The sequence below is a fragment of the Lactuca saligna genome, chromosome 4, assembly GCF_052625555.1.
Source record: "Lactuca saligna cultivar CGN05327 chromosome 4, ASM5262555v1, whole genome shotgun sequence".
Lineage (NCBI taxonomy): Eukaryota > Viridiplantae > Streptophyta > Magnoliopsida > Asterales > Asteraceae > Lactuca > Lactuca saligna.
The window spans coordinates 246766496-246793753 of NC_136420.1; the positions used below are offsets into that span (position 1 = coordinate 246766496).

At 38.2% G+C, this 27258-nt stretch overlaps 1 protein-coding gene across 1 annotated transcript; it reads left to right on the plus strand.

Moving 5' to 3' along the window:
* The first annotated feature begins 684 nt into the window (after positions 1-684).
* On the plus strand, positions 685-20614 carry LOC145040575 (uncharacterized). The gene is made up of 5 exons (XM_078988485.1): positions 685-2449; positions 2529-4095; positions 4456-4537; positions 16112-16402; positions 20147-20614. Exons 1-5 carry the CDS (start codon positions 685-687, stop codon positions 20612-20614), a joined length of 4173 nt encoding a protein of 1390 aa, XP_078844611.1.
* Positions 20615-27258: the final 6644 nt, after the last annotated feature.

Here is a 27258-nt window from a genome sequence, read left to right on the forward strand (position 1 = left end):
TGGTTTGGGCTCAATGGTTGGGTTGTGCATGGTAACCCACAAATTCAATTAAGGTTGCATGAAGACTAGGGCAACATTTTTAAGGCTTCATAAGTGCTAAAAACGTTACTATTTGCTTCATAAAGCCTCCTAGCCGTTTTTGACACTCTTTGGTGGATTAGGGTTACACTTTAATGCTTATAATGACTCCTTAATGCTTCTTATGGCTCCTTAAGCAAGCATAGCCGTTTTTTTTTCATTCACAAGTCTCATGGACGTTTTTTTTGTGTTCTTTCAAGAGTTACCTTAATTTCTATTTACTAGTTTTAATGAATAATTGGTTGGTTGGCTTGTAACCACCAAATTTGTAATAAAGGCTTCATATAAAGCCAAATTATGCATGGAAAAAGCAATGCACGAATTTTAATCAAAGAACCATTATTTTCACCTTGAATTATTGTTATAATTCTCAAATTATCTTGTTGGGACGTGTTCTTGACTTGATACGAACTCAATCCAATAGGTCTTGGATTGTTTTCATCGGTATACAACTTAATAGGTCTTGAGTTGTTACTATACTAATCTATCTATTTCTTTCCATTCACATATCATTTGTGGTTGCTATTCTCTCTTAATTTACCTAAACACTACCCTACTCACTAAATCAAGCCCATACACGCATCATAAGTGGTATCAGAGCGCAGAATGGATTTTGATGATCCAGAGTTCCTACAAAATCTTCGAGAAGCATTAAGAAACATCCAAGAAGGTGGAAATCGAAGGCAACCCCGCCGTGGTGAACATAGGGTTGTGGAAGAATTCAAGGTGTCTGAATTGCCTGACTTTGTTGGTGGAACTGATCCTGAACGCTACTTGGAGTGGGAAAGGAAGATTGAAAGAATGTTCGAGTTCAAAGAAGTGGATGATGAAAAAAGCTGCAAGTATGCCATTCTCAAGCTAAGTGGTGGTGCTTCATTGTGGTTTGAAGGGCTTAAGGCCAAGAGAACCCGTGAAGGCAAAGAAAAAATTTGTTCTTGGCTTTCTCTAAAACGAAAGCTAAGAAAGAGATATGTTCCTTCTACTCATAGAATTGCCACTTACAAGAAGATTGCTGATTTGAGGCAAGGAAAAATGAGTGTTGGAGAATACATTGATGAATTTGAGAAGTTGTCCTTGATGGGGGATATTGAAGAAATTGAAGAACAAAAAATGACTCGTTTTCTAAAAGGGTTGAACTACAACATTGCCAATGTTGTGGAGTTGTATCCTTATGCTGATTTTGGAACTCTTTGTGGTTTGTGTTTGAAGTTGGAGGGGCAAGCCAAAGCACGTTATGGTGGGAGTTCAAGTTCAAGTCTCGAAAATCCCAAGTCAAAGTCGTGGTCCAAGCCCGAGTCTAGCAATAGACAAAATTCTGTTTCTACTCCTTCTGGTTCTAGTAGTGTTCCTGTTGCTCCTAAACTTACTAGTGGTACCAAAGAAACTAGTTTGGCGAAAATTAGATGTTTCAAGTGTCAAGGTTTTGGTCATTACCAAAATGCTTGTCCAAACAAAAGGGTGGTGACTTTAAGGGAGGCCATTGAATGTCGTGAAGAGTTGGAGGAAGAAGAGAGGTTGGCGGGTATTTTTTATGATACACAACAAGAAGAGGAAGCAGAGGAGGAGGTAGAGTATGAAGCACCGGTGTATGATACAGTTTTGGTGCTTAGAACCCTTAAAACTCAAGGGGTTCAAACCGTGGCTGATATGGATCAACGAGACCAATTGTTTCACACCAAATGTTTGGTTAGTGACAAGTGGTGTAGTTTGATTATTGATGGTGGAAGTTGTACTAATGTTGCTTCTAATGAAATGGTGACCAAATTGGGTTTGTCTACAACAAACCACCCAAAACCATATGTTCTTCATTGGTTGGATGATGGAAGCAAAGTAAAGGTGACAAAACAGGTTAGAGTTGGTCTAACTATGGGGTCTTATGAAGATGAAGTGTTGTGTGATGTTATTCCTATGGATGCATGTCATATTTTGTTGGGGCGTCCTTGGCAATTTGATAGGGACGTGTTACATAGAGGGAGGAGCAATGAATATGAGTTGAAACACAATAATAAAAAAATTGTGTTAAAACCCATGTCCCCAACGGCCATAAGGTCCATGAATTCTAAACAAGTAAAAAAACCTAATCTTTCTATGTTTGCTAGTGAAAGGGAGGTGGAGCAAGTTCTTGACAAAGGTGATGTTATCTACATGCTTGTGGCCAAAGAGCATGCAAAGGTGGAGAAGATGGTGCATGGAGAAAACACTATTGCTGATTTGCTTTTGGAGTTTCAAGATGTGTTTCCAAGCGAATTACCACCGGGTTTGCCTCCAATCCGTGGTATCGAACACCAAATTGACCTTATTCCGGGTGCTCCTTTGCCCAATAAAGCTGCCTATAGATGTAATCCGGAGGTGACAAAAGAGTTGCAAAAACAAATTGATGAACTCATGAAAATGGGTTATGTTCGTGAAAGCCTAAGTCCTTGTGCTGTTCCAGTTTTGTTGGTTCCAAAAAAAAGATGGTTCTTGGAGGATGTGTGTTGATAGTAGGGCCGTTAATAACATCACCATAAAATACCGATTTCCTATTCCTAGAGTTGATGATTTGTTGGACGAGTTGCATGGTTCTATTGTGTTCTCAAAAATTGATTTGAGAAGTGGTTACCATCAAATTCGTATGCGTGAAGGGGATGAATGGAAAACAGCCTTTAAAACTAAACATGGCTTGTATGAATGGACCGTGATGCCTTTCGGTCTAACTAACGCACCTAGCACTTTCATGCGACTAATGAATGAAGTGCTAAAATCTTTTTTGGGCAGGTTTGTGGTTGTGTACCTTGATGATATCTTGGTATATAGCAAGAGCTTGGAGGATCATTTGGTGCACTTAAAACAGGTTTTCAAGACGCTTAGAGCTCAAAAACTCTATGGAAAGCAAGAAAAATGTTCGTTTTTAGTGGAAGAAGTGGCATTTTTGGGTTTTGTGGTTTCAAAAAATGGCGTGTCCGTAGACCCATCCAAGACTGAAGCAATCAAGTCATGGCCTATTCCTACTAATATTTCTGAAGTTAGATCATTTCATGGTCTTGCTTCTTTCTATAGAAGATTTGTTCGTGATTTTAGCACCATTGCAAGTCCCATAACAGGTTGTTTGAAGAAAGGAGTCTTTGCATGGGGAGAAGAAGCTCAAAAGGCATTTGAGAAACTCAAGGCATTGTTGTGTGATGCTCCTATTTTGGCTTTTCCTGATTTTTCTCAACCATTTGAAGTGGAGTGTGATGCAAGTGGAGTTGGTATTGGGGTTGTTTTGATCCAATCCAAACGTCCTATTGCTTATTTTTCTGAAAAGTTGGGTGGTGCTCGTTTGAATTATTGCACTTATGATAAGGAGTTTTATGCTATTGTTCGTGCTTTAGATCATTGGAGTCATTATTTGCGTGCAAATCATTTTATTTTGCATTCTGATCATGAATCCTTGAAGTACATCAATGGGCAACAAAAGTTGAGCACAAGACATGCAAAGTGGGTGGAGTTCTTGCAATCCTTTCATTTTTCATGCAAATACAAGGATGGCAAAAGCAATGTGGTGGCTGATGCACTCTCGAGGCGTTACTCATTATTGGTGACTTTGGATGTTCGTTTCTTGGGATTTGAAACTCTAAAGGACCATTATCAATCTGATATGGACTTTGGAGATATGTTTTTGAAATGTGCAGGTGGTCCTAATGGTGAATTTGTAATTCAAGATGGCTTTCTATTCAAAGGCAATCGCCTTTGTGTCCCAAAACATGCAATACGGGAGTTGTTGATTCGTGAAGCTCATGGCGGTGGTTTGGCTGGTCATTTTGGCATTACCAAAACTTTGCAGGTGCTTAAAGAACATTTCTTTTGGCCGAAGATGTTGGGGGATGTAACCAACATAGTGGGCAAGTGTGTTACATGTCATATGGCGAAAACAACTTTCAAGCATGGTGTTTACACTCCTTTGCCGGTTCCTATTTGTCCTTGGGAAGATGTGTCCATGGATTTCATTATGGCTTTGCCTAGAACTCAAAGGGGGAAGGATTCCATTATGGTGGTGGTGGATAGGTTTTCAAAAATGGCTCACTTTGTGCCATGTCATAAAACCAATGATGCATCTAATGTGGCTGATTTGTATTTTAAAGAGGTGGTTCGTTTGCATGGTATTCCTAAAACAATTGTTTCTGATAGGGATTCCAAATTTCTAAGTTACTTTTGGAACACTTTATGGAGGAAAGTGGGTACTAAGTTACTTTTTAGTACATCCCATCATCCACAAACGGATGGGTAAACGGAGGTTACTAATAGAACTTTGGGTGCTTTGTTGAGAGGGTTGGTTAGCAAAACTCAAAAAGATTGGGACATCAAACTTGCACATGCTGAATTTGCCTATAATCGTTCTCCTACTTATGCTACAGGTCACTCTCCTTTTGAGGTGGTGTATGGTGTGAATCCTTACATGCCTTTGGATTTGATTCCATTACCAAAGGATGAATTGGTTGTGACAACCGTCATATTCTGGTCAATTCAAAGTCAAATAAAGTCAACAAGTCAAACCGGTCAGCTCCACTAACCCGTGTGTGCTTGGACTTACGCTCAGTATTTACTAAACAAGTCGCTACTCTAATAAGAAAACATGAATCGAAAAGTACGTACAACTAGATCTCTTTAACCTAAAAACTGTACTACGTGGCGAGCCAAACTGATAAAACAATGATGCATACTCATCGGGAGTGTGTAAGATCCTTAAACAAGGCTTAACAGGGTTTACGAACCATGCATTGCGATGCCGGACACTCACAATTGTCACACATGGATCCCCTCTCAATCGTTTTCACTCTATCTCTGACTATGTCAAATCTCTCCCTAATCGCTCCAAGTGTGTGAAATCTCTCCCAAATATCTCTCTGTATGAGAAATCTCTCCAAGAATGTCAAATCTCTCCCAAATCCCTCTAAGTATGTGAAACCTCTCTCAAATATCTCTTTGTATGATAAATCTCTCCAAGAATGTCAAATCTCTCCCAAATCTCTCCACGTATGTGAAATCTCTCCCAAATATCTCTCTGTATGAGAAATCTCTCCAAGAATGTCAAATCTCTCCCAAATCTCTCCACGTATGTGAAATCTCCCCCAAATATCTCTCTGTATGAGAAATCTCTCCAAGAATGTCAAATCTCTCCCAAATCCCTCTAAGTATGTAAAATCTCTCTCAAATATCTCTCTGTATGAGAAATCTCTCCAAGAATGTCAAATCTCTCCCAAATCCCTCTAAGTATGTGAAATCTCTCTCAAATATCTCTTTGTATGAGAAATCTCTCCAAGAATGTCAAATCTCTCCCAAATCTCTCCAAGTGTGAGAAATCTCTCCCAAATCTCTCTCAAAAGTTTCCCGTAACTTTTTGGAATCAGTCGGGTCATTCCGGCCCTTAACCGGGTCAAAAACGGCTTAAAACGGGGCGAAAACGAGAAAAATAGGCTTTAGGAACCGAAACCGGAATGAGAGGCTTCTTAGGACCAACCGAGCCTCTGGTGGCTAAGAGAACCGAAGCTACTATTCACCAACCGAGCCTCTGGTGGCTAAGAGAACCGAGACCGAACCCAAGAAGCAAGAACCGGAACCGAGAGTACTGTTCACAACCGAGCGGTCGGTCCCTCTCGGTCCGTCCCACGCTCTGTTCGCTGTCTCGCTCTCTGTTCGCTACACGCTCTGTTCGCTGTCTCGCTCTCTGTTCGCTGTCTCGCTCTCTGTTCGCTACTCGCTCTCTGTTCGCGTCCCACTCCCTGTCCGCGTCCCACTCTCTGCTCCGCTTCGCCTCTCTGTTCTCCTTCTCACTCTCTGTCTCGCGCGCCTCTCTGTCCCCTCCCACCTCTCGGTTCCTACCCTCTCCCTTCTCCCCTCTCGGCTCCTTCCTTCTCTCTTCTTCTTCTCTCGGTTTCCGCCTCCCTCTCTCTCTCGGTTCAGCATAAGAGGCCGAGCCTCGGCCATAAATTCGCATGTGTCATTTTTAGCCCATTTTTGATATTTTTAACATTTTAAGCTCGTTTTTCGTGATTTTAAAGCGGGATTTTCTCCAGAAATTATATTTTAACATAATAAACTCTAAATATTCATAATTTAAACATATTTTGATGAAAATCATTATTTAAATAATAAAAATCAAATGGATGAATTATTAAAGGTGGAGTGTTGACTTTGCCTTATCCAAAGTCACAAGCAACCACCCCACACCCACTCTTTGACTAACCACACCTCTCCACCTTACCTAGGTCACATCAATGTCTTTTCCACTCAATTATCCCTCCTCCCCACGTTTTTGAGGGCTGATTATTCATCCTCTCTCCTCACTTCTCTCATTTGCTCTCATTTCACAAGAAGATCAAACTCTTTCCTCTCTCACTTTCTCTCTCTAGAAATTCGAGATTCAAGGGCTGATCTTGAGTTTTTCCTCCACATTTGGTAAGCATAATCCATTCTCTTTATGATTATCTCATTTATTTCCACTCAAATCATGGATATCTTAGACAAACTCTCTCATAATTGTGTTAGATCTTCGAATCTTCAAGTGATTCTTCAAGTGTTCTTGGGTTGAACACTTTCCTTCTTCAACACTTACCTACTGGAATCACTTAAGGTGAGTTCATACCCCTACATTTTCATGTTTTCTCAAGTTTTCAGGGGGGGAATACAAGTTAAAACACTAAGAACATATCTAAATTTTTCTAACAGACTTCATCAGAAAAGTTCAACTCCATTCACAGACTGTTTTGGGCATCTTAAACACTTTTGTTTTCAAAACTGTACAAGGTGCAAATAGTTCAAGTTTTTAGCTTTAAAATGGCTACTTGCACATCTCCATACGATTTTTCTACAATTTATGGTGATTTTTACAAAACTGCCTATCATTTCAAACAACAATCCGGACCAGTCTGTGATTATGGACTTATTCACCCAAGTTAGAGGTCATTATAAATTGTGATAAAAATTATGAGCAAACTAGACACATTTTGTGAACTCTCAGAAATTACGGATCTAGTTTTCGACTTCGTATGATTTTTCTATGATTTTTCCAAAACAGGGCAGAATTGCTAAATTTTGCCAACAGCATGTAAATATCATAACACTTTGTATTATGTTGTGTATAATCATAAGTTCTAATATTTGAATGTGTTTCCTTGCTAGTTTATCATTATGAACTGAAACTAAAACATTCATATTAAATATTATTCATTCATTTTGGAACACGTGCTATTAAACTATAAAAAGTATAGTCAATAAATTCACAACACTAATACTTTTCCATAAAAGAGTTCATACATAGTACATACATTTTAGATAAACTATAATAGGTATAGTTTATGATACATCACTCTACGCACTCGTACAAGAAGGGTACATTCATACAAGAAAGATTTCTATTCGCACACATTTCACGTAAATTTATTAAGCTATGGTTCAATAAATTCACAACACTAATACTTTTCCATAAAAGAGTTCATACATAGTACATACATTTTAGATAAACTATAATAGGTATAGTTTATGATACATCACTCTACGCACTCGTACAAGAAGGGTACATTCATACAAGAAATCTTTATATTCACACACATTTCACGTAAACTTGTTATCATATATTGTGAGTTTCTCTATTTTTCTCTCTCTCTCTCCCCGTACGTCCGAGTGCGGGATATAATTCCTGGTAGTTATAATCAGAATCTCCTTGAAGGAGAACGTGATACTTGTATATAGATCTATATTGGGATTGACACCCCACACCTTGCTGCTAGCTACAGTTGGACCTGCAGGTCTACGGGTGACAAATGTCATTTCATTTTTCGCGACACTGAGAACGTCGTGGCAGGTTCACATAGTCATAGTATGATTATAACGGCTCACATAGGGAACAATCCATAAGTTTACGGGATTTTATTTTTAAAACCTAAATGAGTTTTATGTCGATTTAAAATCACCTTTTATCTCTATGGGTACAAATACAAAGTACCGGGTCTCTATACAAAAAGGGGTACAAATACAAAGTGCCGGGTCTCTATACAAAGCTATTATGATATTAAAACTACACTTCCTCTAAAATTGTTAGACTTCAACTATAGTCGCTGAGCGTATATGTTGAGTCATATAAGAATTTAGTCTTGATTGGCCTAGAATTGGTGGTGCCCGCCTCATCTCCTGTTCCTCGTTGGGTTGTGGACCTAGGGCAGACCCACTATATTCAACGTTTTATCTAAGTTAAGCCTTATATAACTTTATATGTTGGACGATTATAGAGGAACTCTACGGATTACTCTAGGGTTCATTACAGCATCATGTAGGATTATTTCTATTCATACTTAACTAAGAAAATATTGGATTTTCTGGAAATCAAACTAAATCGATTTTACAAGGAAAAACGGTTTCTACTTCAAACAAAACTCTTATGAACTCACCAACCTTTGTGTTGACACTCTTTAAAACTACTTGTATTCTCAGGAAATCAGTGAAACAGGAAAACTTCATCGCTTTGAGGATGGGACGCTAAACCGTCAACAAATTATTTTGTCATCATAATGTAATTGCTTTTGAAACATGTAAACATATACTTTGGTGTAACTTTTGCAATTATATATATGGTGGTTGTTTTTACTTTGAGCACTATTATACACGTTGTTGTGATACTGTACATGAAGTCCTCCACCCCCAGACGTTTCCGCCATCCTTGGTTTGGGGGTGTGACAGATTGGTATCAGAGCATTGTTTATAGTGAACTAAGTATATCGAACCACATAAGATATACAAACTATAAATGCATTGGGACTAAGGTCTCTGATTTTAAGATTTCAAAACCACTATACCTTTAAGAATAAATAACTCTTGTTAAAAGTATACATGCATGCATACATACTAAGGTCAGCATTATTTTAGGACAAAACAAAAGTAATGATTGTTGGATATCACAGGTAAGCCTGGGGATGTATGATCAGTCTTGGGAATAGCATAGCCTGATCAACTATGCTGGTCCGAGGAGTGATTAGCATATGCCCAAGAATGGTTGTGATGTGGCAACAAGTCTAAAAACTTACCAACACTACCACAATGGAATACCATAGGGGTATTTTGGCATTATTAAAATTACATCTGCGAGAACTAAATAGATCTTTATCAATAGGTCAATAGTTGCTTAGTGGATACATTAAAATTTTATGTATCCAGGACGTCATAGACTTAGAATCTGTGGATCTTTGCTCTACTTCCTGTTCTCGTTGGATTGGGGATTTAGAGTTAGGGTCGCTTATTCGAAGGTCTATCCTGTCCCGAATACATATAATTAGTATGCACTAAACAATTTGTTGAAGTACCTGATAAAGATCATCGTATAATTAGCCAATTAGTACTTTTGCTTAATTATTTCTTATATCCCCATTTCTCGCGAAGATATCATGGCTGGATTTCCATCCACACGACGACCCGTACTACCCTAACCACGATAATACCAAATGGCTCGGAGAGGAGCCGGAGAATGATTACCCAACCCCTGTAGATGGTCACCAAGCTGAAGGCTATGCTGATGGTTCTGACCCCGACCCTGAAGTGGAGAACTTAACCCCGATGACTCTTGTTCCGAATCCCAACCCTTGACCGGCTTTCAAGGCCCGACGCCTCCTTGGGTAGAGTGCTTGGAAACCTGGAGCAAAGAACAAGACCAACATATGTCGTTTAATAGAGAACGAAGCTTCTACAACATAAACGAAGGAAACTCAGCAGATAAATTTTTTTTTCCAATCCTAGTCTATAGAGTTGCCCGAAACGAGATTCAGGGTAGAACAACTCTCCATAGTATCGCAGAGGTTGATGCAAATACAAGAATACATACGATCCGCACCAATCGCCTTGAGCACACTCGCGAAAAATCTAAGAGAGACCACAAAACCCACTAACTCGTGAAGTTCATTAATATGGACTTCCTTTATGAATTATATATAAGGAATTCTTAAATCGAAGAATAACGCAGGAAAGAACAAGACCAACATATGTCGTTTAATAGAGAACGAAGATTCTACAACATAAACGAAGGAAACTCAGCAGATAATTTTTTTTTTCCAATCCTAGTCTATAGAGTTGCCCGAAACGAGATTCAGGGTAGAACAACTCTCCATAGTATCGCAGAGGTTGATGCAAATACAAGAATACATACGATCCGCACCAATCGCCTTGAGCACACTCGCGAAAAATCTAAGAGAGACCACAAAACCCACTAACTCGTGAAGTTCATTAATATGGACTTCCTTTATGAATTATATATAAGGAATTCTTAAATCGAAGAATAACGCAGGAAAAATCAAATTCTATAACAACTGACTTGTCTTTACTAGTAGGAACTTACCATCTGATCAGTTTTCCTTTTTGCAAACTCATGACAGAACGATGCCACCAAGGAAAAGACCCAGACCTTCGGGCAGCACAACGCCACCACCTCCAACGCCACCTCCCCAGTTTGATCCCAAAATGTTCCAAGCTGCAGTAACAGCAGCCGTGGTAGCTGCAATGTCACAAATTGGCACAAATAGCACTGGTGGTGCTGGATCTGGAGCCACAAACCCTAACCACGGGAATAGTGCAGGACGCACAAGGGAATGCACTTACAAGGACTTCACAAATGGCAAACCCGATTCCTTCGATGGAAGTGGGGGTGTCCTCGCATTAATTCAATGGTTCGAGAGGACCGAAGCAATCTTTGAAATTTGTGCTTGCCCCGAAGCGAGCAAAGTCAAGTACGCGACATTCACCTTCATCGGAAGAGCTCTCACTTGGTGGAACGGCAAAGTTAAGTCGCTTACGCTTGCAGTGGCTAACTCGTTAAGTTGGGAGGACTTAAAGAAGATGATGTTGAAGGAATATTGCCCAAGAGGTGAAGTGCAAAAGCTGGAGCAAGAACTATGGAATCTCAGAATGGCAGGCTCCGACCTTACAACTTACACCAACCGATTTTGTGATCTAGCACTCCTTTGTCCCGCTATGGTCACCCCGGAAGACAAAAAGTTGGAGCGTTACCTCTGGGGATTGTCCCCCGAAATTCAAGATAGCGTGCTCGCCTCAAGACCAACTACCTTCGACAGCGCCAAGGAGTTAGCACAACAACTCATTGACCATCATGCCCACCATGACACTATGACAACCACCCTTACCCAAGCAAGAGGAGGGAACAACGAAAGAAAGTTTTGGGACAACAAGAAGGACCAATCAACCCAAGGCCTCGCTAGGAAGCAACAGATCCTTGCTGTTCATGCTGCCACAACCCTCACCACACCAACTCCCATGAAACCATACGCTGGAACACTTCCAAAATGCAACAAGTGTAACTTCCATCACACTGGGGCTTGCCGAAAGATGCATTGCAAAAACTGCGACAGAGAGGGGCACACTGCTCGTTTCTGTAAGGCACCAGCACGACCTATCAACCAGGTACCCGGCTCTAGAGTAAGCCCAACCTGTTACGAGTGTGGAGAAACAGGACACTTTAAAAGGGAATGCCCAAGGACAAGAGATGCTGGTGGTGGTGGGAGGGTGTTTGCAATCACCGAGGGAGAAACCACTCCGGAACTGCCCGCAAATATCAGTACGTGTTTCTAACATCGACATTTAAATCCCGAAATTCTTTATATGATAAATCTAGCATCGATTAAAGCATGCATAGTAGTAATCATGTGACATCGGGCGAGTTATTCCTCGCCATAATCAAATTCTTGTACTACGAAAAGTCATCCCCATCTTTCCTCTAAATTCCTGGATCCCCATTCGAAGTGCAAATTTCGGGACGAAATTCCCTTTAACGGGGGGATGATGTGACAACCGTCATATTCTGGTCAATTCAAAGTCAAATAAAGTCAACAAGTCAAACCGGTCAGCTCCACTAACCCGTGTGTGCTTGGACTTACGCTCAGTATTTACTAAACAAGTCGCTACTCTAATAAGAAAACATGAATCGAAAAGTACGTACAACTAGATCTCTTTAACCAAAAACTGTACTACGTGGCGAGCCAAACTGATAAAACAATGATGCATACTCATCGGGAGTGTGTAAGATCCTTAAACAAGGCTTAACAGGGTTTACGAACCATGCATTGCGATGCCGGACACTCACAATTGTCACACATGGATCCCCTCTCAATCGTTTTCACTCTATCTCTGACTATGTCAAATCTCTCCCTAATCGCTCCAAGTGTGTGAAATCTCTCCCAAATATCTCTCTGTATGAGAAATCTCTCCAAGAATGTCAAATCTCTCCCAAATCCCTCTAAGTATGTGAAACCTCTCTCAAATATCTCTTTGTATGATAAATCTCTCCAAGAATGTCAAATCTCTCCCAAATCTCTCCACGTATGTGAAATCTCTCCCAAATATCTCTCTGTATGAGAAATCTCTCCAAGAATGTCAAATCTCTCCCAAATCTCTCCACATATGTGAAATCTCCCCCAAATATCTCTCTGTATGAGAAATCTCTCCAAGAATGTCAAATCTCTCCCAAATCCCTCTAAGTATGTAAAATCTCTCTCAAATATCTCTCTGTATGAGAAATCTCTCCAAGAATGTCAAATCTCTCCCAAATCCCTCTAAGTATGTGAAATCTCTCTCAAATATCTCTTTGTATGAGAAATCTCTCCAAGAATGTCAAATCTCTCCCAAATCTCTCCAAGTGTGAGAAATCTCTCCCAAATCTCTCTCAAAAGTTTCCCGTAACTTTTTGGAATCAGTCGGGTCATTCCGGCCCTTAACCGGGTCAAAAACGGCTTAAAACGGGGCGAAAACGAGAAAAATAGGCTTTAGGAACCGAAACCGGAATGAGAGGCTTCTTAGGACCAACCGAGCCTCTGGTGGCTAAGAGAACCGAAGCTACTATTCACCAACCGAGCCTCTGGTGGCTAAGAGAACCGAGACCGAACCCAAGAAGCAAGAACCGGAACCGAGAGTACTGTTCACAACCGAGCGGTCGGTCCCTCTCGGTCCGTCCCACGCTCTGTTCGCTGTCTCGCTCTCTGTTCGCTACACGCTCTGTTCGCTGTCTCGCTCTCTGTTCGCTACTCGCTCTCTGTTCGCGTCCCACTCCCTGTCCGCGTCCCACTCTCTGCTCCGCTTCGCCTCTCTGTTCTCCTTCTCACTCTCTGTCTCGCGCGCCTCTCTGTCCCCTCCCACCTCTCGGTTCCTACCCTCTCCCTTCTCCCCTCTCGGCTCCTTCCTTCTCTCTTCTTCTTCTCTCGGTTTCCGCCTCCCTCTCTCTCTCGGTTCAGCATAAGAGGCCGAGCCTCGGCCAGAAATTCGCATGTGTCATTTTTAGCCCATTTTTGATATTTTTAACATTTTAAGCCCGTTTTTCGTGATTTTAAAGCGGGATTTTCTCCAGAAATTATATTTTAACATAATAAACTCTAAATATTCATAATTTAAACATATTTTGATGAAAATCATTATTTAAATAATAAAAATCAAATGGATGAATTATTAAAGGTGGAGTGTTGACTTTGCCTTATCCAAAGTCACAAGCAACCACCCCACACCCACTCTTTGACTAACCACACCTCTCCACCTTACCTAGGTCACATCAATGTCTTTTCCACTCAATTATCCCTCCTCCCCACGTTTTTGAGGGCTGATTATTCATCCTCTCTCCTCACTTCTCTCATTTGCTCTCATTTCACAAGAAGATCAAACTCTTTCCTCTCTCACTTTCTCTCTCTAGAAATTCGAGATTCAAGGGCTGATCTTGAGTTTTTCCTCCACATTTGGTAAGCATAATCCATTCTCTTTATGATTATCTCATTTATTTCCACTCAAATCATGGATATCTTAGACAAACTCTCTCATAATTGTGTTAGATCTTCGAATCTTCAAGTGATTCTTCAAGTGTTCTTGGGTTGAACACTTTCCTTCTTCAACACTTACCTACTGGAATCACTTAAGGTGAGTTCATACCCCTACATTTTCATGTTTTCTCAAGTTTTCAGGGGGGGAATACAAGTTAAAACACTAAGAACATATCTAAATTTTTCTAACAGACTTCATCAGAAAAGTTCAACTCCATTCACAGACTGTTTTGGGCATCTTAAACACTTTTGTTTTCAAAACTGTACAAGGTACAAATAGTTCAAGTTTTTAGCTTTAAAATGGCTACTTGCACATCTCCATACGATTTTTCTACAATTTATGGTGATTTTTACAAAACTGCCTATCATTTCAAACAACAATCCGGACCAGTCTGTGATTATGGACTTATTCACCCAAGTTAGAGGTCATTATAAATTGTGATAAAAATTATGAGCAAACTAGACACATTTTGTGAACTCTCAGAAATTACGGATCTAGTTTTCGACTTCGTATGATTTTTCTATGATTTTTCCAAAACAGGGCAGAATTGCTAAATTTTGCCAACAGCATGTAAATATCATAACACTTTGTATTATGTTGAGCAAAGTGTATAATCATAAGTTCTAATATTTGAATGTGTTTCCTTGCTAGTTTATCATTATGAACTGAAACTAAAACATTCATATTAAATATTATTCATTCATTTTGGAACACGTGCTATTAAACTATAAAAAGTATAGTCAATAAATTCACAACACTAATACTTTTCCATAAAAGAGTTCATACATAGTACATACATTTTAGATAAACTATAATAGGTATAGTTTATGATACATCACTCTACGCACTCGTACAAGAAGGGTACATTCATACAAGAAAGATTTCTATTCGCACACATTTCACGTAAATTTATTAAGCTATGGTTCAATAAATTCACAACACTAATACTTTTCCATAAAAGAGTTCATACATAGTACATACATTTTAGATAAACTATAATAGGTATAGTTTATAATACATCACTCTACGCACTCGTACAAGAAGGGTACATTCATACAAGAAATCTTTATATTCACACACATTTCACGTAAACTTGTTATCCTATATTGTGAGTTTCTCTATTTTTCTCTCTCTCTCTCTCCCCGTACGTCCGAGTGCGGGATATAATTCCTGGTAGTTATAATCAGAATCTCCTTGAGGGAGAACGTGATACTTGTATATAGATCTATATTGGGATTGACACCCCACACCTTGCTGCTAGCTACAGTTGGACCTGCAGGTCTACGGGTGACAAATGTCATTTCATTTTTTGCGACACTGAGAACGTCGTGGCAGGTTCACATAGTCATAGTATGATTATAACGGCTCACATAGGGAACAATCCATAAGTTTACGGGATTTTATTTTTAAAACCTAAATGAGTTTTATGTCGATTTAAAATCACCTTTTATCTCTATGGGTACAAATACAAAGTACCGGGTCTCTATACAAAAAGGGGTACAAATACAAAGTGCCGGGTCTCTATACAAAGCTATTATGATATTAAAACTACACTTCCTCTAAAATTTTTAGACTTCAACTATAGTCGCTGAGCGTATATGTTGAGTCATATAAGAATTTAGTCTTGATTGGCCTAGAATTGGTGGTGCCCGCCTCATCTCCTGTTCCTCGTTGGGTTGTGGACCTAGGGCAGACCCACTATATTCAACGTTTTATCTAAGTTAAGCCTTATATAACTTTATATGTTGGACGATTATAGAGGAACTCTACGGATTACTCTAGGGTTCATTACAGCATCATGTAGGATTATTTCTATTCATACTTAACTAAGAAAATATTGGATTTTCTGGAAATCAAACTAAATCGATTTTACAAGGAAAAACGGTTTCTACTTCAAACAAAACTCTTATGAACTCACCAACCTTTGTGTTGACACTCTTTAAAACTACTTGTATTCTCAGGAAATCAGTGAAACAGGAAAACTTCATCGCTTTGAGGATGGGACGCTAAACCGTCAACAAATTATTTTGTCATCATAATGTAATTGCTTTTGAAACATGTAAACATATACTTTGGTGTAACTTTTGCAATTATATATATGGTGGTTGTTTTTACTTTGAGCACTATTATACACGTTGTTGTGATACTGTACATGAAGTCCTCCACCCCCAGACGTTTCCGCCATCCTTGGTTTGGGGGTGTGACATTGGTTCACAAGTATGCTAATGACAAGTTGAAGGCCATGATGAAACTACACCAACAAGTTCGTGAGAAGATTGAAGCTGTGAATGAGATGTACAAACAGAAGTCAAACAAGCATAGGAAACCACGTGTCTTTCAAGATGGTGACTTGGTGTGGGTGTATATGAGGAAAGAACGTTTTCCTAACAAAAGGAAAAACAAGTTGATGCCAAGAGTTGAAGGTCCTTACAGAGTGGTGTCACGTGTCAATGATAATGCTTATAAGGTAGATTTGGGAGGAGACCATGGAGTGCATGCTACCTTTAATGTGGGAGATCTTTCACCTTATCTTGATGATGATGGACTTGATGAATTGAGGTCAATTCCTTTCAAAGGGGGAAGGGATGATCCATGCATGGATCATGAAAGCCCAAAATGTGATGGATTAGTGATTACTAGTGGGCTAGAAGGTGGTTTGGGCTCAATGGTTGGGTTGTGCATGGTAACCCACAAATTCAATTAAGGTTGCATGAAGACTAGGGCAACATTTTTAAGGCTTCATAAGTGCTAAAAACGTTACTATTTGCTTCATAAAGCCTCCTAGCCGTTTTTGACACTCTTTGGTGGATTAGGGTTACACTTTAATGCTTATAATGACTCCTTAATGCTTCTTATGGCTCCTTAAGCAAGCATAGCCGTTTTTTTTTCATTCACAAGTCTCATGGACGTTTTTTTTGTGTTCTTTCAAGAGTTACCTTAATTTCTATTTACTAGTTTTAATGAATAATTGGTTGGTTGGCTTGTAACCACCAAATTTGTAATAAAGGCTTCATATAAAGCCAAATTATGCATGGAAAAAGCAATGCACGAATTTTAATCAAAGAACCATTATTTTCACCTTGAATTATTGTTATAATTCTCAAATTATCTTGTTGGGACGTGTTCTTGACTTGATACGAACTCAATCCAATAGGTCTTGGATTGTTTTCATCGGTATACAACTTAATAGGTCTTGAGTTGTTACTATACTAATCTATCTATTTCTTTCCATTCACATATCATTTGTGGTTGCTATTCTCTCTTAATTTACCTAAACACTACCCTACTCACTAAATCAAGCCCATACACGCATCATTTAGAAAATTGGGCCATATGTTGGGCTTTGATCCCTAGTTGACTTTGGGCCTAGTGTTTGGACCTTGGACTTGGGTAAGCCAAGCTTGGGGAATGTAGTAATTATCCAAAGTATGTAATTATAGTTATGTAGTGGAACCCAATTATTAATTGGGTGTTATTTTGATGTTGACAGATCGGGAATCTGTCATCTAGCAGCTGGGGTCGAGTCTGCGGGACTTCAACAGGGTGGGATTGAGCCTGCGGGACTTCAGCAGTGTGAGGTGAGCTTCCTTCCAGTAGGAATGGGTCTAAGGCCACAATGTCGGCCCGTTTAATTAGTAGTAGTTTCCGGACCTCGGTCCGATGCAGTAGTTAGAATGTTTGATGCCTTCGTGGCTCAGACAGTGTTTATGTGTTATGTGTTCCGGGCTACGACCCGATGCAGTATTCAGTTTATGTGTTCATGCTAGTTGATATGTTTATGCTATGCTATGTTATGCTCAGTTAGTTTCCGGACTTCGGTCCGATGCAGGGGACAAGGTCCCAGTCAGTTCCGGACTTTGGTCCGATGTAGTTAGTTCCAGACTTCGGTTCGATGCAGGGGATAAGGTCCCAGTCAGTTCCGGACTTCGGTTCGATGCAGTTTCCGGACTTCGGTCCGATGTAGTGGGCAAGGCCCAATATGTGTTTATATGTTGTTGTATGGTATGTGGTAGTTTTGGGGAGCTCATTAAGCTTCGTGCTTACAGTTTCAGTTTTGGTTTCAGGTACTCAGTTTTCAAAAGAGGAGCTCGGGAAGATTGCAGTGCACACACCATTTGTTCAGCCTGAGATGTTTATACTCTGATATATTTGACAGTTGTTATAATATTTTGAGATACATTGCTTATGATTTCTATGAGGTTTATTGACTATGGTTTTATCATTAAATTAAATGAAATTTTCAGACTGTGTTTTTGGGATGTTACAAATATGTTGTGATATCATGCTAAAAGTTCCATAATTTTGAGATTTACTCAAGTCTTGAAGTTGTTGGAATAACTTACCGTATGTAACTTTTGTGTTTGGTTAAAAATGTTAAGTATGCTTAAATACTCACTATAAAACTAAAGAAAACTTAAAAAGGGACCATACTTGTCAATAGAGTAAAAATAGGCTTTTATTGACATTCTCGGCGTAAATTGGCCAAAATTGTCATTTTTGATAAAAATGGGCTTTATTTGACATTCTCCGTATTAATGGGCCAAAAGTGTCATTTTTTATAAAAATGAGCTTTATTTGACATTCTCGGTACTAATGGGCCAAAAATGGTCATTTTTTATAAAAATGACCCTTTTATGTCATTTTCGATATTATTGGGCTAAAATGGTCATTTTCCATAAAATTGGGTATTTTTATGACATTTTCATCTAAAAAGGGACGAAAATGAGCTATTTAACAAAATTGGGCCTAATATGATATTTTTACATAAAATGGGCCAAAAATGGATTATTTAGCATAAATGGACCATTAATGATATCGTGGATAATATGGGGTCATTTCCGAACATTTTAGTAATATTGGGCCACTTATAACAACTTGGTAAAAAATTTGGCCTTAGGTGACAATTCTATTCTTATTGGTCCTTTTATGACAAATTTTATGTTATTTCGGCCATTAGTGACAACTCTAATAAATTCGAATCTTTCATGATACTTTGGGTAACAATGAGCTATTTATCATAACAATAGTGAAAATAAGATATTTTGACACTTTCAATAAAAACAAATATATTCTTATCAACTATGGTTTGTAGTCAAAATATACACTCACAACATTGTGTATAGATCTATAAGGAGTTGACACCTTACACCTGAGCTGCTCGCTACAGCGAGACAGGCCAGTCTAGGGTGACAAATGTTTTCTCAGAAACCGACGTCTGAAGAATGTCAAGACAGGTGCTCTCTTCAAATTAGTATGGTTATAACGACCCACATAAAGAATAACAACATTATTAATTTACACAACACATATACTCTATTCATGATACGAAGTATGAACTATACATTCACTCTTTTATGTTTAAATTTCACCACTCAGGTCTTAGGGTTAAGACCACACTTTTCATAAAACATAAAATATAGGATTTTCTGGGAATCTCTCTCTATATATATACTCTATCAACAAGAATACACATGCTTTAATACAAGATTTGAAAACAAAACTCACAAAACCATTTTACAGAAAATATCGGATCATCTGGAGTTTACAACTGATACAGAGCTTTTCATATAAACATGCTTATGAACTCACTAAAATTTTATATGTTTGCACTTTTCAAAATAACTTGTATTCTTAGGAACTCATTAAACAGGTTGGCAACTTAGGAAATTGGATGTTTGTTGTATTTTTGTCTTCATCATACATTTGATATTTTGGGATGTAATTTTGTGAACAAACGTATTAATGTAAACCATGTACGTTGTTATATTTTATGTATGGTGATGATGGTGTCTATGTTTCATTTATATACACTTGTTATGATATTACAAAATGAAGTCACCCGCCCCCGGACGTTTCCGCCGTTCTGGTACGAGGGTGTGACAGATTGGTATCAGAGCAATGTTTATAGTAAACTAGCATATCTAATCATACAAGATAGGCAACTATAAATACACTGGGACTAAAATACTCTGGACAAAAATAAAATACATAGCTATGTCTACATATTAGAGTATTATCACAATAAGAAGCTATAAAAGTCTTTAGAGGAATTGAACATCGCGGTTAAACCCGAACAATTATGTAATCGTATTGGGGATGAATATAGACTGATCAACTATATTTATTCAAAATACGACCAACATGTGCTTGGAAATGATCGTGGTGGGTAACAAATCTAAAACTTACCAACTAATTATCCAAAAGTTTTAAGGAACCAAATATAAATAATTAAAATACTATATGAGTATTTTAGCGTGCCATCTATTTTCTTGTATTTATATATTTTTGTGCAGACTCTATGGCCGGATTCCATCTACCTGGAGATCCCTATTTTAAGCCAGAGCCAGAGGAGGAGCCAGAAGAAGAACCAATGGAAGACCCCGAAGAAATAGAAAAGGAACCCATAGAGGACCCTGAGGAACTGGAAGAGGGACCCGTAGAACCAGTGATTGATTTTGATGAGGAGAAGCTTGACGAGAGTGATGAGGATGACCTGGACATGGATTCTGAAGTCATCAACCTGCCATACACGGATAGGATGCATGCTTATAAGATGGGCCCCAATGGCCCCATGCCCCCATGGGCACATGAGATATGGAGGTGGAGCAGACAGCAGAGGATGCGTCCACCATTCGGCATGAACCGGGGATACTGCAACCTAATCCATGGTGGAACTGTGGATCGAGCCCTTCTGGTGATGGTCAGGAGGACCCGAATATAGGTGAGCAGGCACAGGTGACCGCTGACCAAATGGATGCAATGAGATCTGCGGTGGAACGTGCCGAAAGACAGACTTAGGAGGTGGCAACTAAGGAATTTGGATTTTGTTGTGTTTTGATTTCACCATACACTTGGTATTTTTGGGATGTAATTTTATGAACAAACACAATGATATAAACTATGTATGTTGTTATATTTGATGTATGGTGATAATGATGTCTATGTTTCATTTATATACGCTTGTTATGATATTACAAAATGAAGTCACCCGCCCCCGGACGTTTCCCCCGTTCTGGTTCGGGGTGTGACACAATGGTACAACCTACTTGCATATAACATTTGTGAATCACTATGGTGGTCAACCCCAACTCATTCCCAAAACAAACAGTGATTTAGGTTAAGATTATAGCCGAAGATGATAAGTTGGAAATCATCATGCATTAGCTTTTAATGGTTATGATGGAATCACCTATGTAAGAGTGAAGTGGGGTCGCTTTAAATGGAATTGGATGGGCATATTACTAAGAGCTCTTACAGAACCAAGCAAGTGCCCATGACCATAAGGGACACATCAGTGAGAACCGAACTAGGTTAGGAAGAATCATGTGAGACATATTGATTATTTACACAAACGACATAACAGTTCAAGGACATCGAGTCTACTGGTCCGCTAGTAAAATAAATATATATTAAGGAAAGGTTCAAAGGATAACACCTACCTATCCTATACATGATTCAACTACTGTATTTTATTTAGGTAGCTTGAAAATGCTTGATAAATTTTCATTCATATGGGAGATTGTTGGAAAATTGGTGTTAACCAATTTATAAAAATGGGGTTTCCTTAATTTTTTTTAATGTGAATGAGAAATTAATCCTTAAGTGTGAGTGGTGGAAGAAGTAAATAAAAGAGTTTAATGGGTGGGAGAAAGAAAAGAAAAGGTTAGGGACCTTTCTTGCAAATATTTCTTTCTTTTGTAACTGAAATTGTAATTAATATTATAGCTTAATTACATATTGAACTCACATTAATCTTGTGATTAATAGAGGTGTTTAAATGGGAGGTTATAGAATGTGTAGTATAAATACCATTACTCTACAACCATTTGAAGATACCAAATAAGGAAAAAAAACTATCATCTTCCCCACTTCATCTTCTTCTTTTTCTAGCTACATTGGAGATATAATCCATGCCTATTGAGAGTGCGGATGGTCTTGAAGAACCATTTCAAACTATCATATCTTGGGAAACAGATACCCAATAGCGGACGAATTTGTTTTAAGGACAATGTGTTAAACACATGTCTTAGTTTTTTTTGTTTTCTTGTTTGCTTTCATAAATTTTCGTAATATTATTCCTACATAATCTTTTCCGAGAGAGACCAATCAGTTTTGGTTCAGTAACTAACAAATCATTTCACATAAAAAAAGTGTTTCTTAACCTAGATAACTTTATAAACAACATCATAGATTAAGCTAGGAAGCAAGACAATAATTAACAATCTTGATATGAATGAGGTGAAAAGAAGAATCTTATCACAAACCCATCAACATCATGAAATATATCACCACACCTCTTAAACAAATGTAGATTTTATAACATGATAGAATTGTTGATATTTATGATGTTAATCATCATAGGATCTGTATTGTATGGATTAGATATTTTTACCTACTATTATTTCCCATAATTTCTTAATGAGATTGTGACAACAACATACTCAAAAGACAAACCTAGCCTTTGGGATCAGAGACTCTGCATCTCAATCCTTCCAAATTGATGCATCTTATACAAACAACTGCTTTCTGCAAAAAAAAAATAATAATAAAAAAAAATTGAGTTTACAAACTTACTGAAAAATTTCTATGGATCAAACTCCCAACTTGTGACAACCTGAATTTCTATCATGTAAGTCAATTGTGACAACCTGAAATTTCCAAGCTTGTTTAATCAATTAAACCTATTAGTGTTATACTCATTTTGCTTCCAATTATCACTATTTGGAACCTATTTTGAGTTTTCTAACCCCAGTACATCAAAGGAATTAGAGATTATAATTAGCAGCTTAAGTTCTTAACTGCCTGCAACCGTAAACCTCCTCAAAAAGAGAGTTTATGGTCAAGACGAATGAGTTTATGGTCACGGTGACCGTAAACCCATCCCTATATATATGGCACTTAGCCATTTTCAATCACTTTTCACCATTTCAAGCCTAGAAATCGGATTCTCTCTCAAGGATCATAAACTTTTGCTTCCAAATCCTCAAGAACAAGTAAGTGATTCCTTCTTTGGGTGTTAGATCCTTCCTAAATCCATGTTTCACTCTTGATTCATCCAAGTGTTTCATCTTTTACCTAGATCATCAAAGATTCTCAAGAACACGGTTGTGTTTTGGACCGAAAACACCTTCCTTGCCTTCAAAATCGTAAGTACCCTCCTCCTTTACATCTACCTAGTTACAATCCTTCATTTTGGACTTAAGATCATCACTCTTTGCTTGAACAAAAGATTTTACGGTTCTATTAATCTTCATAGGTCGTAAACCCTTATAAAGGGTGTTCTTATTGCCTTTACCCTTCCTAAGGCTAAGCATGGTCCCTAGAATCTGATGCCTTTGAAGGAAGCCCTTGAAAACCATCATTTGTGCAAGATTTGATGAGTTTACGGTTGAATCTCCTTAGACCGTGAACTCTATGACCGTAAGGTCATAAGACCGTAAACACATGGGACCGTGAACCCATGTAACCGTGAACCACTTTGACCGTAAACTCTTATGGTCATGCCACATAGACCGTAAACTCAATATGGTGGTCATATACCCTAGTTATGCAATCATATGTGATTGTATCCCACAAATCTTAGAGTTTACTAGCCAATAAGGGTGTTACCCTTCTTACTTAGTCGTCTATACACTAAATTTATATACATACATGTCTACATGTGTCTATTAGGATCATTGTGTGCTCAAGGTTACACCTGACACTTTGCAATCATCTTTCAACCATACTCCAGTATCACTCACTACAGGTGAGTTCATACCCCTTAACTTATCTTTTAAATGATTTTAAATGCTTTTATGGGGGAGGGATACAAGTAGAAAACATGTTAGTTATATAATCAATCACATGTGATTTATAAACAAAGGATTTCATTTACTTTTAACTGTGTTATCAAACAAACTACTTCAAAATGTTTATCAAACTCTTATACAATACAAAACTCCTTACTAAACTTGTTTTTATATGCTAAACCTTTTCTTTTAACTCTTTCAAACTTATGTATTGTAAAAACCATGTTTACTGCATATATAGTTATATAAGTAAGGTTTGAAGGACTTAGGACTGACAACTTACTTTATTTCCTATTCCTTGTTTGGTTGTGGACTTAGAGTACCCTGTTGTTTGTCCGAGTGTCGTTTGATCCTTAGTTATATATCTAGTATATTTGTATAGACATAAAAGCTTTTACTTCAGTTCAAAACACTCAGTCATACAAACAACGCTACTAGTAAACTATAATAGGTGTAGTTTGGGAAGTCATTACTCACTATTACTAGTACAATGAAACATACCAGATTCAGTTCATTTATGAGTCAGTACAAACTTACTATTATGAGAAACAGAAAGAACATACTATGATGAGAAACTAAGAGAACATACATTATGCTATACAAGAGAACATATTATATAATAGTACAGAGAGAGCATTAATACACTATAACTTACTATACAAACACTAAGATCCGATAACTAGAATGTGGAATACTACTTCATGATAAAACAATACATTGTTGTATCACATTGTAACCAGAGTCTCCTGGAGGGAGAGTGGCCGGCGTGTGTATAGATCTATACGGGACGGACACTCCCACATTGTAACATACGCGTGTTGAAATCGTGTTATAAGTAAATAAAATTGTGAAATATTATGTAAAATTGAGTGTTGAGTTCTAACAGATGGTTTTTACTAGAAATGAAGTAAAACTATGTTTAGAACCACTCTGAAAATATTGGAAGTCTTATGAGATTCCAAATAAAAGCCAAATAGTGAAATTTAGCGAAAATATGAAATTTTAAATAAGTAAAATTTTATTATTTGATGTTGTAGAAAATCTCGTTAGAAATTTGTAGGCGAAAACCTCGTCAAAATCCGAGTTATAACGAAGAAGTTATGACCAACCGAAGATCCGCGACAAAATCGACACGGTGCCGAATGACGTAAAAAGTGAGTTTTTGATAAAATACTTTTTAGCCTTAGTAATCTAAATGAAAGTTGTAGTATTCGTTAAACCGAGAAATTCAATAAAAAGAACGCCAAAATCTAACATCGTATGAGGAAGTTAGGATTTTTCGAAGTTTCATCTTAGCAGTAGACATCTAAAAACTCAAATTTTAGATCGAGTGATTTTTAACCGACACAACCTAAACGAGAATTGAAGGTCTCGTCATTAGTAGTGCAACGGTAAAAAGTCTGACGAAAACGGACGTCGGATGAAGAAGTTATGAATTTTTAACAGATTTTCCTGTCCCGGTCTGTTAAAAATAATAATATTAAAATTAAAGTCAAAATTAGCCGACGAAGTCTAAACGAAAGTTGTATAGCGTAATTTTAGCTACATGTGCATATAAAGAACGTCAAAAACAGAGCTCTTATGCGAAAGTTATGGAGTTTTGAAGTTTTGGCGCGAAAACCGAGAAATTTCGCATAGGTGGCTTCGGCCACATCACCCTCGCTCAAAAGATGCCACGTATCCTAAATTGGTGAGTCACCGAAGCCAGCTGGCGAGACGTGTCGCCTGCCCTCGCATCCGGAGTCCGGTCCGCTAAGAATCCGACGCGTGCCCTCTATCACGTGTGCGAGCCTCGCAGGGGTGCCACGTCCGAAGTCTCGGACTAGACCTTGGTCCAATCAGAAGCCGACACCAAGCCCCTCGCATGCGCAACCCACGTGTGAGCCACCTGCGCACCCTCGCCCTGCTGATGCCGCGTGTCCTCGCTGATGACTCCCCTTCCTTAGCCGACTTCAGACCTCCCTATAAATACAAGGGGTTGCGAGACCTCTCGGGTAATTTTGGAAAATTGCCACTTTCACCTCCTTTTTTTTTTTGATATTTTTACTATTCCGACTTCCCCCCGAAGCCCCGGTACTGATTCCAAAGCCCGAAACACGCCCCGAGACTCCCGAGAAGCCCGGAAAATTTATCTTTTCGGTTTCGAAGCTCTACCTTCGCAGAGCCCGGGTTTCAAGAAAACTCCTGGTTTTCAACAAAGAAAGACATATTTAGAGCTAAAGTACTGCTCAAATTAATATTTTAGCCCCCGGTTATTTCACGGTGAGTTTAATATATAGAAATAATTGTATGTTATGTGTTATATGTGCTACGTGATTTTTAGTGTTATTATTCCGGGTTATTTTCCCGGGTTATTTTTATTTGCTATTTTTAATAGCAAAGAAATATCTTTGACCATGTGATCAGTGAAAGGACTTAGATTCACGTTGGTATTGGTATGTAGCCTTTGGCCATGTGGAACATGTCTCCGTAAGAGAATGAATTCTATTCTATGGTAGTGACAGAAGGTTAGACAGGGCTATAAGCTTGAAATCTACCGAAATGTTAATCCGAAGTTGTATATCTTCTGTGTCGTTTGGGCCAAAGCTTTATTGATGTATATCAAGCATGGAAATTGTTATGTCTCATTGATTGTATATCTTTAAATCAAATCAATGATTGATATGGAATGTTTGTCACATGATTCACATATGCCCTTGTTGTTCCTTGTTCCTCTTTGCTTCTACCCTATTAAAGTATATATATATATATATATATATATATATATATATATATATATATATATATATATATATATATATATATATATGGCATAACGTTATATTGTATCTATTATTGAACTCACTAAGCGTCATCGCTTACCCTCTCGATGTTTAACAAATTGCAGGAGATAAAGATCCAGTATAGTTATATACTGGTAGAAGATTTTTGAATAGTTTGAAACTATTGTATCGATAGAAGCTTATGAATAGTTTGAAACTATTGTATTTTGCACTCCCATATGTATAAAACTATAGAATCCTGGGAAGTTATGTAATATATAACACTTTAAAATAGTCGGTTTGTATCCAGTAGTTTGTAATCTCTTTATCAATGTAAAATATTGTTTTTATGAATATGCAAGTAGCATGTTTTGGAGTAACTATATTGTCGAGTATGAAAGTTTGGGTCTTTCATAAATACGAAAGTTAGGGTCTTTCAATCATGGTATCAGAGCAGTAGTTTGAGTGAACTAAATTCCACGGATTGGTATTTAGACTTAAACTATTGGAAGTTCAATATATGAACTTAATCATTGTAAGTATAGGGATATAAACCATAGGAAATATATAAGTAAAACTATTAGGTAATAATAAACCCTAATATTCTAAAATACAATGTCACTCCGTATTGCAGAGCAATGGCTGAACAGGTTAGTAGCCATACCCCTGAGGTTGGTGGAGGTCCTCGACCCGAGGAAGTGAATACTCCAGTATCTCCTCGTGAGGAGCAACTCTTGGGTAAACTTACCGGTGTTATTCGACAGACTCTCGAAGAGCACAAAAAGAATGGTGATAAGGGAAAAGAGAAAGTC